The 14,759-nt window shown below is 40.3% G+C and overlaps 1 protein-coding gene across 2 annotated transcripts in view; it reads right to left on the bottom strand.

Moving 5' to 3' along the window:
• Nucleotides 1-14,759, bottom strand: part of LOC121278999 (SREBF chaperone) — a 203,855-nt gene that overhangs the window by 85,980 nt on the left and 103,116 nt on the right. For both annotated transcript variants that reach the window (XM_041189711.1, XM_041189710.1), the window contains 6 exons: nt 12,575-12,732; nt 9,108-9,328; nt 7,388-7,493; nt 4,283-4,455; nt 3,253-3,379; nt 1,041-1,153 (listed from right to left, as the gene is read on the bottom strand). In XM_041189711.1, coding sequence (XP_041045645.1) covers nt 1,041-1,153; nt 3,253-3,379; nt 4,283-4,455; nt 7,388-7,493; nt 9,108-9,328; nt 12,575-12,732 — 898 coding nt within the window. The remainder of the gene's footprint in view (nt 1-1,040; nt 1,154-3,252; nt 3,380-4,282; nt 4,456-7,387; nt 7,494-9,107; nt 9,329-12,574; nt 12,733-14,759) is intronic.

The raw sequence follows: 14,759 nt of genomic DNA, 5'->3' as shown, positions 1-14,759 counted from the left end.
TATTCAGCCTCTCATCGTAGGAAAGACCCGTCACCCAGGAGCCAATTTAGTGAAACTTCGCAGTACTGTCTCCAATGCAAGTATATCCTTTCTTAAAACTGCACACAGTATTCTGGATGTGGTCTCATCAAAACCCTGTACAACTGTAGCAAGACTCCTTTATTCTTGTCATCTAATCCCCCAGCAATAAAGGCCAACATGCTATTTGCCTTCCTAATTGCTTGCTGCGCCAGCGTGCTAACTTTCTGCATTCCTTGGACAAGCACACCCAAGTCTCTTTGAACATCAACACTTACAAGTTTCATACTTTTTAAAAATATTCTGCTTTTTAATTCTTACAAGCAAAGTGAATAACTTCACAATTCCCTACATTCTACACCATCTGCCATCTTGTTGCTCACTCACTTAACCTGCCTACATCGCTTTGCATCCTCTCCACAACTTGCCTTCCCACATATTAATAATAGCTCATCTATCTTTTCTCGCTTCACAAAGCTCGTTTGAATAATATATCAAAAAGGACATTCCCTGAATAAGGTTTTATTAGATCCAGTGGCCAGCTGCCTGTGATGGTTGGGGAAAAGAACTGATAACCAAGTAATATTGAAAATGCTGGTAATACACAGTAGCTCAGTCAGTAATAAGTTCTGATGAAACGCCATTGGCCCAAAACATTAACACTGTTTCTCTCTTCCCAGATGCTGCTTGACCTGAGTATTTCCAGCATTTTGTTTTTATTTCAACAGTACGCTAATGTTGGGAATGGGAACGATAAATTAGAACTAACAAATGACCCCATCTAAAAGTTTAATCCACCTCTCTTTTCATCATCACTTACTACTTAGTATTGCCAGCTTTCATGTTTTGCTTTGCTTTTTTATTTGCAATAAACAAGAGGAAGAGAAAATTGGCAATAAATGACCATCTTGAAATGTATGGATCCAGAATGGGAAAAGTTGCACTAGGAAGCTGGTAGTGGTAGTTGGGGAGGGTGAAAAAAAGCATATGCAACTTTAAATAGTACATGCATTTTTTTTTACCTTGTGCTATTCGCAGTTTCACTTCAAGGTCTACAGGGGTGGAGACAACCGACTTAGTGAGAACAAGGACATTCTCCAGACCAATGACCACAACCAGATATGGAAAGATCTCACTTTAAAAAGCAAAAAACAAACAAGGGAATTAAAAACTATACTCAGGAAACTAAGTGCAAGTGGGTGACTGCTTTGCGGAACACCCCTGTTCAGACCACAAGAATGACTCTGAGCTTCCACCTGTGATTTTAATTCTGCACCCAGTCTGATCTTTTTGTCCTCAGCCTCCTAACTGTTCCAATCAAGCAACCTGGAGGAAAAGCACTTCATCTTTTGACTAGGCACTTTACAGCCTTCTGGATTCAACACTGAGTTCAACAATTTCAGATCACAACCTTTTCCCCCACTATTTTCTTGCGTTTTTTTTAATTTTTGGATTGCAGCTGCTGGTGGTGAGTGTGCTTTTCCCATTTATACCTCCTCTTGACACACCTTTCGTTTCTTTACTTGTCAATTGTATAATAGTTGTGCTTAATAATAAGTGGTGGGAATTAATTGGGGTTTCACTTGAGCACACATTTGGAGACACTAGCTTATTGAAACTGTGGTGTGATTGAGTTAGATGTATGCTTGTAATGTTTCACACTGTAAATAAATGTAAGACTGAGTAAAGATTGATTTTAGTGTTATCATTCACCAACTGTTTTTCTATTACCATTTCTTTTTGCCTCACACCATCATCCCTTCTGTCATCTAATCTCTCCTGCCTTCCATTCTATTATATTCTTTCCCTTTGTTCTCTCCTCTCCTCCCCCTGCCACTTACCCGGCTTTGCTTAAAAACTGTTACATCTTTAAGTATCCCCACTCCTGATGCGGGGTCATTGAACTGAAACATTAACTCTGTTTGTCTCTCCACAAATGCTGCCTGACCTGAGCATTTCCAGCATTTTCAATTTTTACTTTGACAGGAACATGTTTTAGATGTGTGTCCAATAAGTAAAAAACCAACCATGTGATAGCACCTCTTCATAAGTGTTGTCTTTCAGCAATCTCAATCTAAATACTGAACCGATTGAATTTGTGTAAAAGTGTTCACAGATCAAGAACAGAATAGGGAAGGTAACTCTGATCATGGAAACTCACCTCTCGTCTCCTTGAATCCCTTCAAAGTAAACTACCAAATGCACAGCCACCCTGGAGGAACAGCACCTCATCTTCCAATTGGGCACTTTACAGCCTTCCGGACTTAAAACTGAGTTCAACAACTTCAGACCATGAAGTCTCTCCTCCATCTTTACCCTTTTTAAAATCCATTTTTAAATTTATTTTGTTTTATTTATTTATTCATTTTTTGCTAATTTTTTTATTTTTAAAAAATCATTTTCCCCCAACCCACAGGGCCATCTGTCACTTGTTTCTAAGTTGTGCTTTTACAGAGAGCTGACCCTTGTTTGCTTTTCACACATTCTGCTATCTTTATGCCACTATCAGCTCCTCCTCTAGTCTTTAATACTACCATTAACACTCCCTTTGTCTTGTGTCCATGACATCTTTGTCAATCTCTCCTGAGCTCCCAGCTGTCCCTGACCTTCTATTTTGCTTGCCCTGCTCCACCCACCTCTTAAACAGTATAAAATCCATCACATTTCTACTGTTTAGCTCTGAAGAAGTCATATGGACGTTAAATGTTAACTCTGTTTCTCTCTCCACAGATGTTGCCAGACTTGAATTTTTCCAGCATTTTCTGTTTTTGTTTCAGATTTCCAGCATCTACAGTATTTTGCTTTTACCAACCACACAACTTCCCTTCTTAGCTCTTATGGTAGCTCACATTGTTAAGGATTCCTGCTCTTCACTATCCTGTTTTTTTCAAAACTACTGTTATCCCCTGTCCTCAAAGTAACACACTTTTGGCAGTTCAGTGTGAATACCCTCGCTTGGTTCCACTCTTACTTATTATAGCCTGAACTTCTCCAGCTTCTTGTTTATTCCCATACCATTATCTCTGAAGTCGGCATAGTTGCTGCAACCTCAGCAGGAAGACCAAAAGTGAGGTCCCTGTCATTAACCTTAGTGAAGCTTGCATGCTTACTTTGGTATTTGCCACTAGCTATGTAATTTTGACATTTTAGAAGTTGGTAGTGTTAGTGCAAAGCTAAACCACTGTAAAAGGAGCTTACTTTAACACAAGTCGAAGACTCTTAATTGACACTTACCCTCCATTCAAAGTAGGAGTAAGACCAAAAAGTGTGCACAAACCAACTGACATGAGGAGAGAGCTCAGAACAGTTGCCACTGCTGCAAGTGCAAGACCCCATTTTGATTTCACCATGTCAATCTTCCCTGTAAAGTTACAACAGATCATAAAAAGAGATCAAAACAATACAAGACATGGATTAATAAAAACATACTTCTACTGAAAAAACGAATACTGAGGAAGACATGTTGCAAGGTTTTACCAAATTTTAAGTATTAAATAAGTTAGTTAACTTTGCAAAGAACAGAAAACTAGATAATAACAGTAAAACTCAGAAAAATTGACTAAGATTTGGAAAAACTGTTTCAGGATCAACTAGCACCTTTAAAGGGATCTGAAGTGCCATCTATTAAACTGCTTCGCTTGTTTCTCAGCAGAGGTAGGGGAAAGAGCTTAGTGAACTTACAAGAGGGAATCAATAAGTGGTACTGGAAAGGGATCTGCAATCACATAACATACTGATACTCTGGATGAACCAGCTTGGTGGGCCAAACCTGGTCTCATTCTGACTTTGTTGTTCTTGGAATATGAGGTAGAGAAAGATGCAACACACTGAAACTCCGGTTCACTGCAATGGGGAAAAGCAGATTTCCATCTACGATCCCCTAGACACTCAACTCAACTAACCTACTTACTGGACAAATTGGAGAGAGGAGAAAAATCAGGGCAGTCAATCTGAACTACTCTCATGCATTGCCAAGGAACCAGGATTTCGTGTAGTAAATTATGTGGGGTATCACTATAATGCTAGTACAGCAGCACTCTCCCAAAACTTTCACATCCCAAAGCATCTCAAAATTTTCAGTAATGACTGGTCCATCAAGCCGGCTTCGGTCATTACCATCATTAGTGTGGGTAGCTCATTTCTGTAAGGGCACAATTAGCGACCGCAATGGTGCCACATAACTCCAGTGAAGGAGATTAAGGACTGGATTTACAGAATAAAAAGGCTAATTGGATTCTTTCAATAGATCCAGATTACAACTTACTGGTAGAGAAATAAATATATGCAAAAAGAATGATGTACGTAGTGACCAGAGGAATCAGCTCAGCAATGCCAATCTCTTCTTTAAAATGGACATGGACTATCTGATCTTCTCTCAGTGTACTGTTCACACTAGGATGAAGCTGCTTCAACCTCAGTCGGAGACTGTTTAGGAATCTGGAAAGAGACAAAATATGTAAGATCATATTTTGGATCACCTATCATGGAGTAAAGGACGCTTACCATACTGCATTCAGGTATGCATTCATGATTTTATTCTGCAGCTTGCAGCAGCCAATGACAAACAACACTTTTAAAGACCTTGGCTTGAACTTTTCAGGTGGCAGACAGGCCCGGCGGGAGCGGGCAGAGCGATCGCAAAGCCAATTGCTGCCTGCAATTGGCTCCGCATTGCCATTTTATGCGGGCGGGCCAATAGTGCTGTAGCACTCAGTGCTACCTGTGTGGGCAGCACTGAGTTGCCGCAGGGAGATTGAATCGATATTAAAATAATTAAATCAAGGATTCAAAAAGTTATTTAAATATGTCCCCTCATGTGACATGTTTTTATGTTTCAGGAAAATTTTTTATTTAGTTTAAAAAAGCTTTAGGAAACCTCATCCTGCTTGTGGATGAGGTTTCCTAAAAAACGCAAAGGCCGCTTGGCCTTTTCGCCTGTGCTACTAATAGCATGAATTACTTTCTTAATGGCCGTAATAGGCAATTTACATATCGGCAGGTGCGCAGCTGACTCTGGTACATGCCTGCCGAACAAAATACCGCGGGACTGGGCGATAATGTCGGGATGCACGCTCGACGTCAATGCGCATCATTTTATGTGTCAGCATGTCAGGCCTGCCCCCGCATGCCGATTGAAAAATCCAGCTCCTTAAATTGCATCATTGAGAAACATTTTTGAGAGGGAGACCATAGAACATTTGCATTGAAGAGATTTAGAATATTGCCCTTTTATTGGAATCTAACATTGATATGTTAGGTCTTCTTGACCTAACGAACACAAGGGTTCCAATTAAAGTAGATCTGGCACAGTATAGTTGATATGGGAATTGGAAATGTCACGCAGAACATTAGGGACTGTACCTTTGAGGTATGGGGTGTAGGTGCATTACCAGGGCAAATATCTACCTTGAATCTAGCCTACATTAGACATAACCTACTGATTGTGAATTGGGAAAAGTTCTATTGCACACCACTGTCAATCCTTATTCTGAGTTGCACAAAATTGATCCTGCAGCCCCAAAATATTTTAAAAACTAAGGAAAGATACACTTGCCTTAAAGGGACAGCAATGAAGGTTGACTAGACTGATTCCTGGGCTGAGAGGGATGACCTATGAGGAGGAATTGAATGGACTAGGCATACAATCCCTAGAGAAGAATGAGAGGTGATCTTATTGAAACATCTAAAGTTCTTTAAGGATTTGATTGGGTTTGATGCTTGGAGGATGTTTCCCATGGTTGGGGAGTCTAGAACTATGGTTCACAGTCTCAGACTAAAGGATAGGGCATTCAGAACTGAGATGAGAAGAACTTTCTTTACTTAAAGGGTTATGAATATTTCTACCCCAGAAAACTGTGGATGCTCAATTGTTGAGTATATTCAAAACTGAAGTCAAAAGATTTTTGAACTCTATGGGAATCAAGGGGTACGGGGATCAGGCAGGAAGTTAGAATTGAAGTAGAATATCAATCATGAAGCTTGAAGAGCTGAATGGCCTAATCCTCCTACTATTTCTTAAGCAATACTTGCACGAGAAATTATCATAGTTGGAAATGTTCCATCCATCTGAGGTCAGGAAATAATTAATACATTGCCAAAAGCACCAATTCCTTGATTCAAATCACATCTAATACTTTGGTAGGATGGTACTGAAACACCAGCAAATTATACCAAATTAATGATAAAAATTCCAAAAATGGTAAAATTAATACTCACGTTAAATCACCTAGTAATCCACAGAAAATGGTCTGTACTACTTTCTCTGTTATTGACGGTGCATTTAAGAAATAGTATGAGAGTATTTTGAAGTTACTTATAAACTTATTTTTCTTGTTTTGTTTGCACGAAAGTGATCATAAACATTTGTGCCAATTTTGTGGCACTACCCTCTTTACATGCACATCAATGACATAGGGGATTTTCTCATGGCGGCCCCCTCCTCTTTAACTTGTGCTTTCCGAAGGAAGAGCAGGAGCAGTTGACAGATGTCAAACAGGTGAGGTTGCACTGCAATAGAATATTTTACCCACCCATTGTTATCCATCCATACGCAAAGCAGTGGCATGTTTACTTGGATGTGGCCAAGGAACTCTGTCAATGCACAGGCTGCAATTCATTAGTCAGGCAATGGTGGATTTGTTCTGCAACTTTTAAGCTGATCTGTCTGTTGCTCGCTCAAGGTATGCTGTCCTATGGGGAGAATACTCTGCAGTGCCAGAGCAACCTCTTTGCACTCATCTCATGTATTGTAACATCTACTGTGTCAGTCATAAAACATGGTCTTGGGTACTAAACTACTATGTTACTTCTTTGCAGAATTTGTTTTCAGGGACAGAATGGCTGAATATTTGGAAAAATATTGGTTGATCTCAGAAAGCCAGCGTGGATTTGTGCACGGTTAAGTTATGTCTAATAAACTTAGTTGAACTCATAGCGCCTCAGAGCTCAAAGTGCACCCGCCTTCCGAAATGTTGCAATGGCACGCAGTGACATCAGGACACAAGCCTGACGTCATCCCGCATCATTTCATACGTCGACGTGTTGGGCCCGCCCCCGCACACCAACCTGAAAATTCTGGCCTTTGTTTCGCTCTCTCTCTCTCATCCCCCCCCCTTCCTTGTGTTCATTTTAAGTGGTCAGGTCCCTGCAAATTACACCGGTTCTATGACTTTTCCAGCTCTCTCTCCCCCTAATAAAGTTAATTCCCTGAAGGTCAAATCTGCATGACAAAGTGTAAATAATTATGCAAACACCTGACCACAGAAAAATTGCATACAGCAATTTACCTCATTTCTGCACCATTCTAGACTGAATTTTACCAGGAAATCTACCAGTAAATAAGCACTCAGCCTTTAAGTAAAGATCTCACCTTGAGTGATACTCCTGCAGGATGATAGTGACAGCATAAGATACCAGCCTTTTGCGATTGTGTATGTTGACTCCACTGTGCTTCCCAGGAATTCCAAACAGCAAGTCTATACGCATTAATTAAGAGTATTAATTCTGTTGCCTACTGTTCAGAAGTGCAACACATTTTAATACACAATGTTGTTATATAGCATAATATATGAATATATGGTCTTGCACTCCATAGCCTAATTTAATAATATTTTTTTCAATATCTCATCTTCTATCCTAACTTTTTCAATTTTGTATTGTCCTGTGCTATCGGCCTTGACCCTTCACCAAGTTTTACTAATTTTTCTCTTCTAATTTCTTCCCTCTATCTTCATATGAAGTTATGAAATCCCCAGGTGGCAGAATGACTGAAGTAGTCATTCATGTATGAAACTCAACAATGAGAGTTAGAAGGTTAATCCATTGTGCTGGAATCTATCTTTACACATTACTCATACATGCAATTTCCAGTAGGATTCGATAAATAATGGTCAGGAGCAGGGCAACGTGCTCAATTTCTCCTCTCCAGCTGCAGTTACTATATCATTGCTTTGAAATCAGCTAATTCAGTGTCAGTTCTGCTGAAGGGTCATGAGGACTCGAAACATCAACTCTTTTCTTCTCCGCCGATGCTGCCAGACCTGCTGAGTTTTTCCAGGTAATTCTGTTTTTGTTTTGGATTTCCAGCATCCGCAGTTTTTTGTTTTTATATCTTTTTAATTCAGTGTAGACTAGGAATCCAACCTGGAATCATACTGGTCTGTTTGGCTTAGCAATGGAGACTTTACCTCCAAGCCATCAGAATAGTCTAAGGCTTTCTCAACATTTAACAAGCAGGTTTCACACTCATGGAAGTCACATTATCACTGATACAAATGGGATGCAATACAAATCAAATCATAGAGCTAGTCAAATATGTAATAATACTAACTGACACTGGCAGCATTACATTGCACTGCTGGCACTGACTCCCTGTCTCATTCTAAAGCTTAACATTTTATTCTAGCATGAGTAGTGCACTGCAACAATTGCATTAAAGACATATATTTGCAGCTTTAAAGCAAGCCCCTTCTACCAGTCTGATCATACAGATAGACATTAAAGACCCATTCAAAATGAGCAGGAAATTGTCCTGTGGCTCTGGCCTAGATTCCTCTCTTAACCAATACTACCTAAAGTAAATTAACTGGCAATTTATTTCATTGTTTGGTGTGATCCTGATATGCACAAAAATAGCTACTGCCTTTGCGTGGGCACAGGTTTGGAGGGGTGGGGTGTTAGTTAGAGAATAGTAATGGTGGACATTGAGCAGGAAGTAGAAATGATATTACGAGAGTTGACCAGAGGTACCATCAATGGGTAAGGGCTGAAGATCTTGCTACTGATGGCTGTGGCTCAGTTGGTAGGGCAGAGAGCCAAAAATGTTCAGCATTCGAAAGGAATGGGGTATATGTTGCAAATAGAAAAGACTGTAGATGTAGGATGGGAAACGTGATGGGTGTTTGAAGCCAAAGAGGAGCAACTACATCTATAAAAATCCAAAAGCAAAATACTGCTGATGCTGGGAATCTGAAATAAACAGAAAATGCTGGGAATACTTAGCTTGTCAGGCAGCAACTGTAGAGAGAGAAACATTGTTAATGTTTCAGATCAATGATCTTTCATCAGAACTCTTCAAAAATCCAAGCTACCTTTGAGTGAAGCAGATGTTTGGAGAGTCTTCGGCTCATATTGGTGAATAGTGCGAATGATATCTGGATCAGAGTCAAAGTGATCACGGTCATTCTTCCAGAAGTTAGCTGGAGAGATGAGGAGGCAGCCATGTTCAGGAAGTAGACTCCTTAGCTTCTTTAACCCAGGGAGTAGATCAGTGACCTGGAGGCAGAAACTTTCTAGGCCTTTGGTGCCAGCACTGTTAATGATAAAAGAATATATGTTTCTAGTCAACACACAATATATTATATTTTTCCTTATGGCAACAACATGTTTGGGTGTTGGTGAAAATTTGTGGCACCTGGCTGAATGCTTTGTTTATAGAATCATAGAACAGTACTGTACACAGGAAAGGTTGAGCAAGTTGGGCCTATACTCATGGGAGTTTAGAAGAATGAGAGGTGATATTATTGAAACGTGAGAATCTGAGGGAAAAAGGGGCTTGACAAGGTAAATGCTGAGAGGATGTTTCCCTTTGTGGGCGAATCTAAAATTAGGGGGTACAGCTTCAAAATAAGGAGTCTCCCACTTAAGATGAAGATGAAGAGAAATTTCTTCTTTCAGGGTTATTAATCTTTGGGATTCACTATCCCAGGCAGCAGTGGAGGCTAGGCCATTAAATATTCAAGGCTGAGTTAGACTGACTCTTTTGTAGATCAAAAATATCAGGTTTTGGGGACAGGCAGGGACGTGGTGTTAAGGTCACAATTAAATCAGCCACGATCTTATTGAATAAATCCAAAAAAATGCTGGAAATACTTGACAGGGCAGGCAGCATCTGTGGAGGAAAACAGAGTTAACCTTTCATCAGTACAGAAGGAAGATAAAAATGTAAGTTTTTAAGCCAGTCGAAGGGAGGAGGGGGCAGGAAGAACAAAAAGGAATATCTGTGATAGGGTTGGAGGGCAGGAGAGCTAACTAACATAAGATTACATAATGCAAAAGCCAAAGAGGGCACAGTAAAGAAACAAGGGCTGTGTAAGGATGAGGCATGAATGGCTATATAGCAGCCGTCTAAATGCAATGAAGGGGCCAAGAAAGAAACAAGCCAGCAAAAAAGAAATCAAAAAACATAGAACAAGATGGAGGCAGAGGATATGATCTAAAGTTGTTGAACTAATATTGAGACCAGAAGGCTGTAGAGTGCCAAGACAAAATATGAGGTGCTGTTCCTTGACCTGATTGAGCTGCATTGGAACACTGTAGCAAGCCATAGACGGAAAAGTTCAGAGTGGGAGGGAGGTGGAGAATTAAAATGATAAGCGACAGGAAGCACGGGGTCATGTTTGCAGACTGAATAGAGGTGTTCACAAAGCAGTCAATTGGTCTATGTTTGATCTCCCCAACGTTGCAGTGACCACATTGTGAACACTGACAGTAAAATGAAAGAAATACAAGTACATCGCAGTTTCACTTGGAAGAAGTATGTGGGGGCTTGGATGGTGAGAATGGAAGAGTGAAAGGACCAACATTGCATCTCCTACACGTGCACTGAGATGTGCCATAGAGAAGGGAGGAGGTATTAGGGGTGACTGAGAAGTGGACCAAGGTGTTGCGGAGGGAATGGTCCCTTTGGAATGCTGAAAGGGGAGGACAGAGGAAGATGTGTGTGGTGGGGGCATCACGCTGGAGCTGGTGAAAATGATGGAGGATGATCTGTTGAGAACAGAGGCTGGTGGGGTGGAAGATGAGGACAAGAGAAACCCTATCACAGAAGGGAGGAGAAGAGTGAGAGCAGAAGTGTGTGAAATAGATCGGATGTGGTAGAGGTTCCTGTCAACCATGCTGGGTGGGAATCCTCTGTTAAGGAACAAAGAAGACAGAGTCTTGTGAGTCGCTTCACATCTTACTGAATGGCAGAGCAGGTTCGAGCTTACTTCTGCTCCTATATCATATGTAATCCCTATTTGTTGAGGATCTCCACTGTACATCTCCCTCCAATCGGAAAAAAAAATTCAGCACAACTCTCTGTTTTCTATCCCTTAGATAATTTTGTTTCTATACTACTTCAGCCCCATTTTATCTCTTGGGCTTCAATTTTGTTAATAAGCCTAGTACATGGTACTTAAACCACCCTATTAAAGTGTATATACACAACATCAATTTCATTCCCCTCATTTACCTTTTACGTACAACATTTTCAAGCCTACTCTGAATTTACAATAATTAACAAATAATTCTATCAGTAACTTAAGATAACCTACAAAAATGCATGGATGATCAATAAATGGTAAATAAATTGTGATTATTTTAATGAATGAAAGAATTGTAACACAATCTCTATTCCACAATATTTCATCAACAATTGATTATTAGACTTAAAAGCACAAACTAAGATGATGACACAATTGCACACATATATATTATTTGTTTCAGGCTAAGTAAATAAATGAGATTTATCTCAATGGTAATGTCACACCTATCAGTTAAAATCCCACAAAAAGCTATGAGATAAATTATGAGTTAGTTGGTTTTAGTAACATTTGTTAATAATTACATGTTGACCAGGACACAGAGATTACCTTGTTTTTCTTTGAATAGTGCCTTGAAATTTTTTATTTGACCCGATAGACTAGATGGAACAATAGCTTAACATCTCATCTGAAAGTCAGCACCTCTTACAGTAAAGCACTTTCAGTTATACACTGAAGGGTCAGCCTAATTAAGTTACTTGAGTCCTTCAGTGCAGTTTCAGCCAACAACTTCCTGTCTCAGAGGTGAGAATGCTACCATTAAGACAAAGCTGGCATCTAGGCTGAGCAGCTTGGGTAGATGTTTTAAAAAGTCTGCATTACTGTTCCCCAGAGAGCTGAACAAGTTTTCCACCTACAGAGAGTAGTTGAATTGAGCCATTTAGACCAGGAAGGACTCCAATTTGATTAGTTCTCCTGTATTGCCTGATTTCAGTTATGATAGCTTTAGCGATACTACAATTGGGCCTCAGAATTCACAGGGCAAGCGGGGAAAATCAGCTAGAGCACCTGCTCCTGATTGCTAACCAACAACAGCAATTGATTGTGTGTCTAAAGATCTGGTGAGGATATGACAGGACTTTATTGAAATGCCCTCTGCAGTTAAAGTCTACACCACTTAGGCAAAATGCCAGAATGCAACCAATGTCCACAAACTGAGGGAGTTAGGTAAATGTCTTCTGGAGAAAATTAGTTCTGAACTAAAACTATCCCTAAGCTAATATAAGCTGATCACTCAAACAGTTTGCTACATTTACTTCTCTTGTTTTTCTTGCTCATTTTGTTATTTCCCTTCTTTCCTACATGAACCTAAAAGCTCAACAAACTTAATACTAAAACAAAACTAATATGGATCATATCTGAAATTAAGATTTCAGTTGACGTTCTCTAATTATTTATGTAATAGAAACATGAGCCATAAGCTTTGAAATTCTGCACTTTGTGACAGAATGAATGATTAAACCCCTTCCTACCTGTCTTGAAAGATGTGATTTCTTACTTCTTCCACCAGCTGAAAAACTTTCGATAGAGGGGCACGAAATACATCCACAGCAATTAGGTTTTTGTTCCAAGGGGATACAATAGCTTTTACAAATATTTGCTGGATATATGCAACTGGAGGTCCAGCATACTAGAAAGGAAACAAAAAGACAAAAAATTCACATGCCCTTTTGAGAACTAACTGGATCAAAGCTGGACTTCAAACAACAAATATTGCTCTACATAAAATGGCCAAGATGTGCCAATTTTTCAACTTTGCTATTCAATAATAATTGCATTTCCAAGTATATCTTCTGGGGTTTAAAGTTCGGAATTATGAAGAGATTCAGATAAATGAATTCATTTCAAGGAAAAAGTTTGAGAAGCAGAGTGATTTGGGTCTCCAAGGTGACCTGGATCTTAAAATAGACAGGAATTAAGATAGTTAGTGTATATTGTGATCGCAGAACTAAAGGAAGTGTATGGATAATAAAAAGTTTCAAGAGACTGACGATAACAGAGCTGATAATGGGCAGTAGCACAGAAAGGTTGTGAATGGACTGTAGAAGTTGGGAATTTGGTGAAAGTGAGAAAGTGCTTAGTGGGAAAGAAGTGCTTGCCTTATACCTTCAATTCTTGGAGTAGTTCATGTCACAAGTAAATACTTAATTTAATCTCCCTTTTACTTTAACTATATTAAGTAATTTCCTTAAATACACAAATGTTAATTAATTAAATAAACAAACCAAAATTAAGATAGGAATGCCAGCGTGAGCAATGTGCCACAACTGCAGCATGTGGGAGTTTGTCGAGAGCATTGCAATCCTGAACAACCACATCTGCAGTATGAACCTTCTAAGGTATGGACATTGAGGAGGGGGAAAGTTATCTGGATGCTTTGATTCAGAGGCTATCACATTTCTTAGGTTAGGAAATGGTACAAGTCTGGTTGGTGGTCAGGGACAGGAGAGGGTATGACTGTGAGTCCGGCAATTAAGAGAACTTCAAGGTGCAATGTTGGAAGGGCCTTCCTTCAGACTTTGACCAACAGCTATGGGGTTCTTGCTGCCTGTGTTGGTGAGGACAAAATATGCAAGGTAGATGGCACTATACTCTTCTTCTTCAGGTGCCATGTTTTACAACATCAGTGATCATGGCTGTCCAACTTTCACAGTTCTTGCTATTTTGGTGTTCTTCTCAAATCTTATACTTGTTTTGCTTCTTAAACAGTTAGTATATTTCCTCCTATGTCTCCCTTTTGCTCTGCTACCCTCAATTTTACCAGCACTACCAGATGTTCTAGCTTCCCCTTCCTTAAATACATACCCAAAGAACTATAGTTGTCTCTTGGTAATCATTTGCAAATGTCCTGTGTACCTCAAATGTCCTCAAAACTTCAATAGTTGTGTTGTCATCATTTCTCAGAAACCACGGCCAGAATTTTCTCATTGGCATGTGGGAGTTGGCCCCGCACGCCGGCGCGTAAAATGATGCGCAGTGATGTCCAGCTAAAGTCCCAACATCACCGTGTGCCACCATGATATTTAGGTGGGCGGGTGCAAAATGTTCTCCGATGAGCACCCGCCATTAATTAATCACCCAATTAAGGCCCTTGAGGTAACAATTGTCTGCTATTTTTTGCGGCTGTGCGATCTTCAGGATGTCGCACGGGCAGGCGGGTAGGACACATTTGTATAAACCTCATCCAAGGGCAGGATAAGAGGGGTGACTGGGGTCGCGAGTGGTACTTGTCAGATATTTAATTGTGAAAGTTATTGATATTTTTCTGTGAGAGCAGGAATACTTTGAAACTCATAACAGCTGCTCGGACAGCAGTAACAGCCTTCAGGTCAGGACTTTACAGTAAAGATCATTTCTGGGGCTTGCAGGTTTCAGGAACCTTTCCCATAGCCTGGGAATGGGAGTTGTGCTATCCACTGGAGGTACCTCCTGTGAGGAGGAAGGGATGATCAGAAGGAGGAGGTGGCCAGGAGTCCACATTCAGCCTCCAGGGAAGCCACCTTTAGGAGGAGAGGCACAGGCACAAGGGGCGCAGGGCCAACAGGAAGTCCAAGGTGGAAGGGCCACAGGAGATGCCACTATCCTGCTGCCAGAGTAAACAGGTGGCGAAGCAGCTACCTCTATATGTCAGAGGCTCAGTGCTGAAGGAGGCTCCGT

This window comes from Carcharodon carcharias, chromosome 6 (assembly GCF_017639515.1).
Source record: "Carcharodon carcharias isolate sCarCar2 chromosome 6, sCarCar2.pri, whole genome shotgun sequence".
Taxonomy (NCBI): Eukaryota; Metazoa; Chordata; class Chondrichthyes; order Lamniformes; family Lamnidae; genus Carcharodon; species Carcharodon carcharias.
The sequence above is the reverse complement of the archived record's forward strand: the minus strand, read 5'-3'. Positions and strand labels throughout refer to the sequence as shown.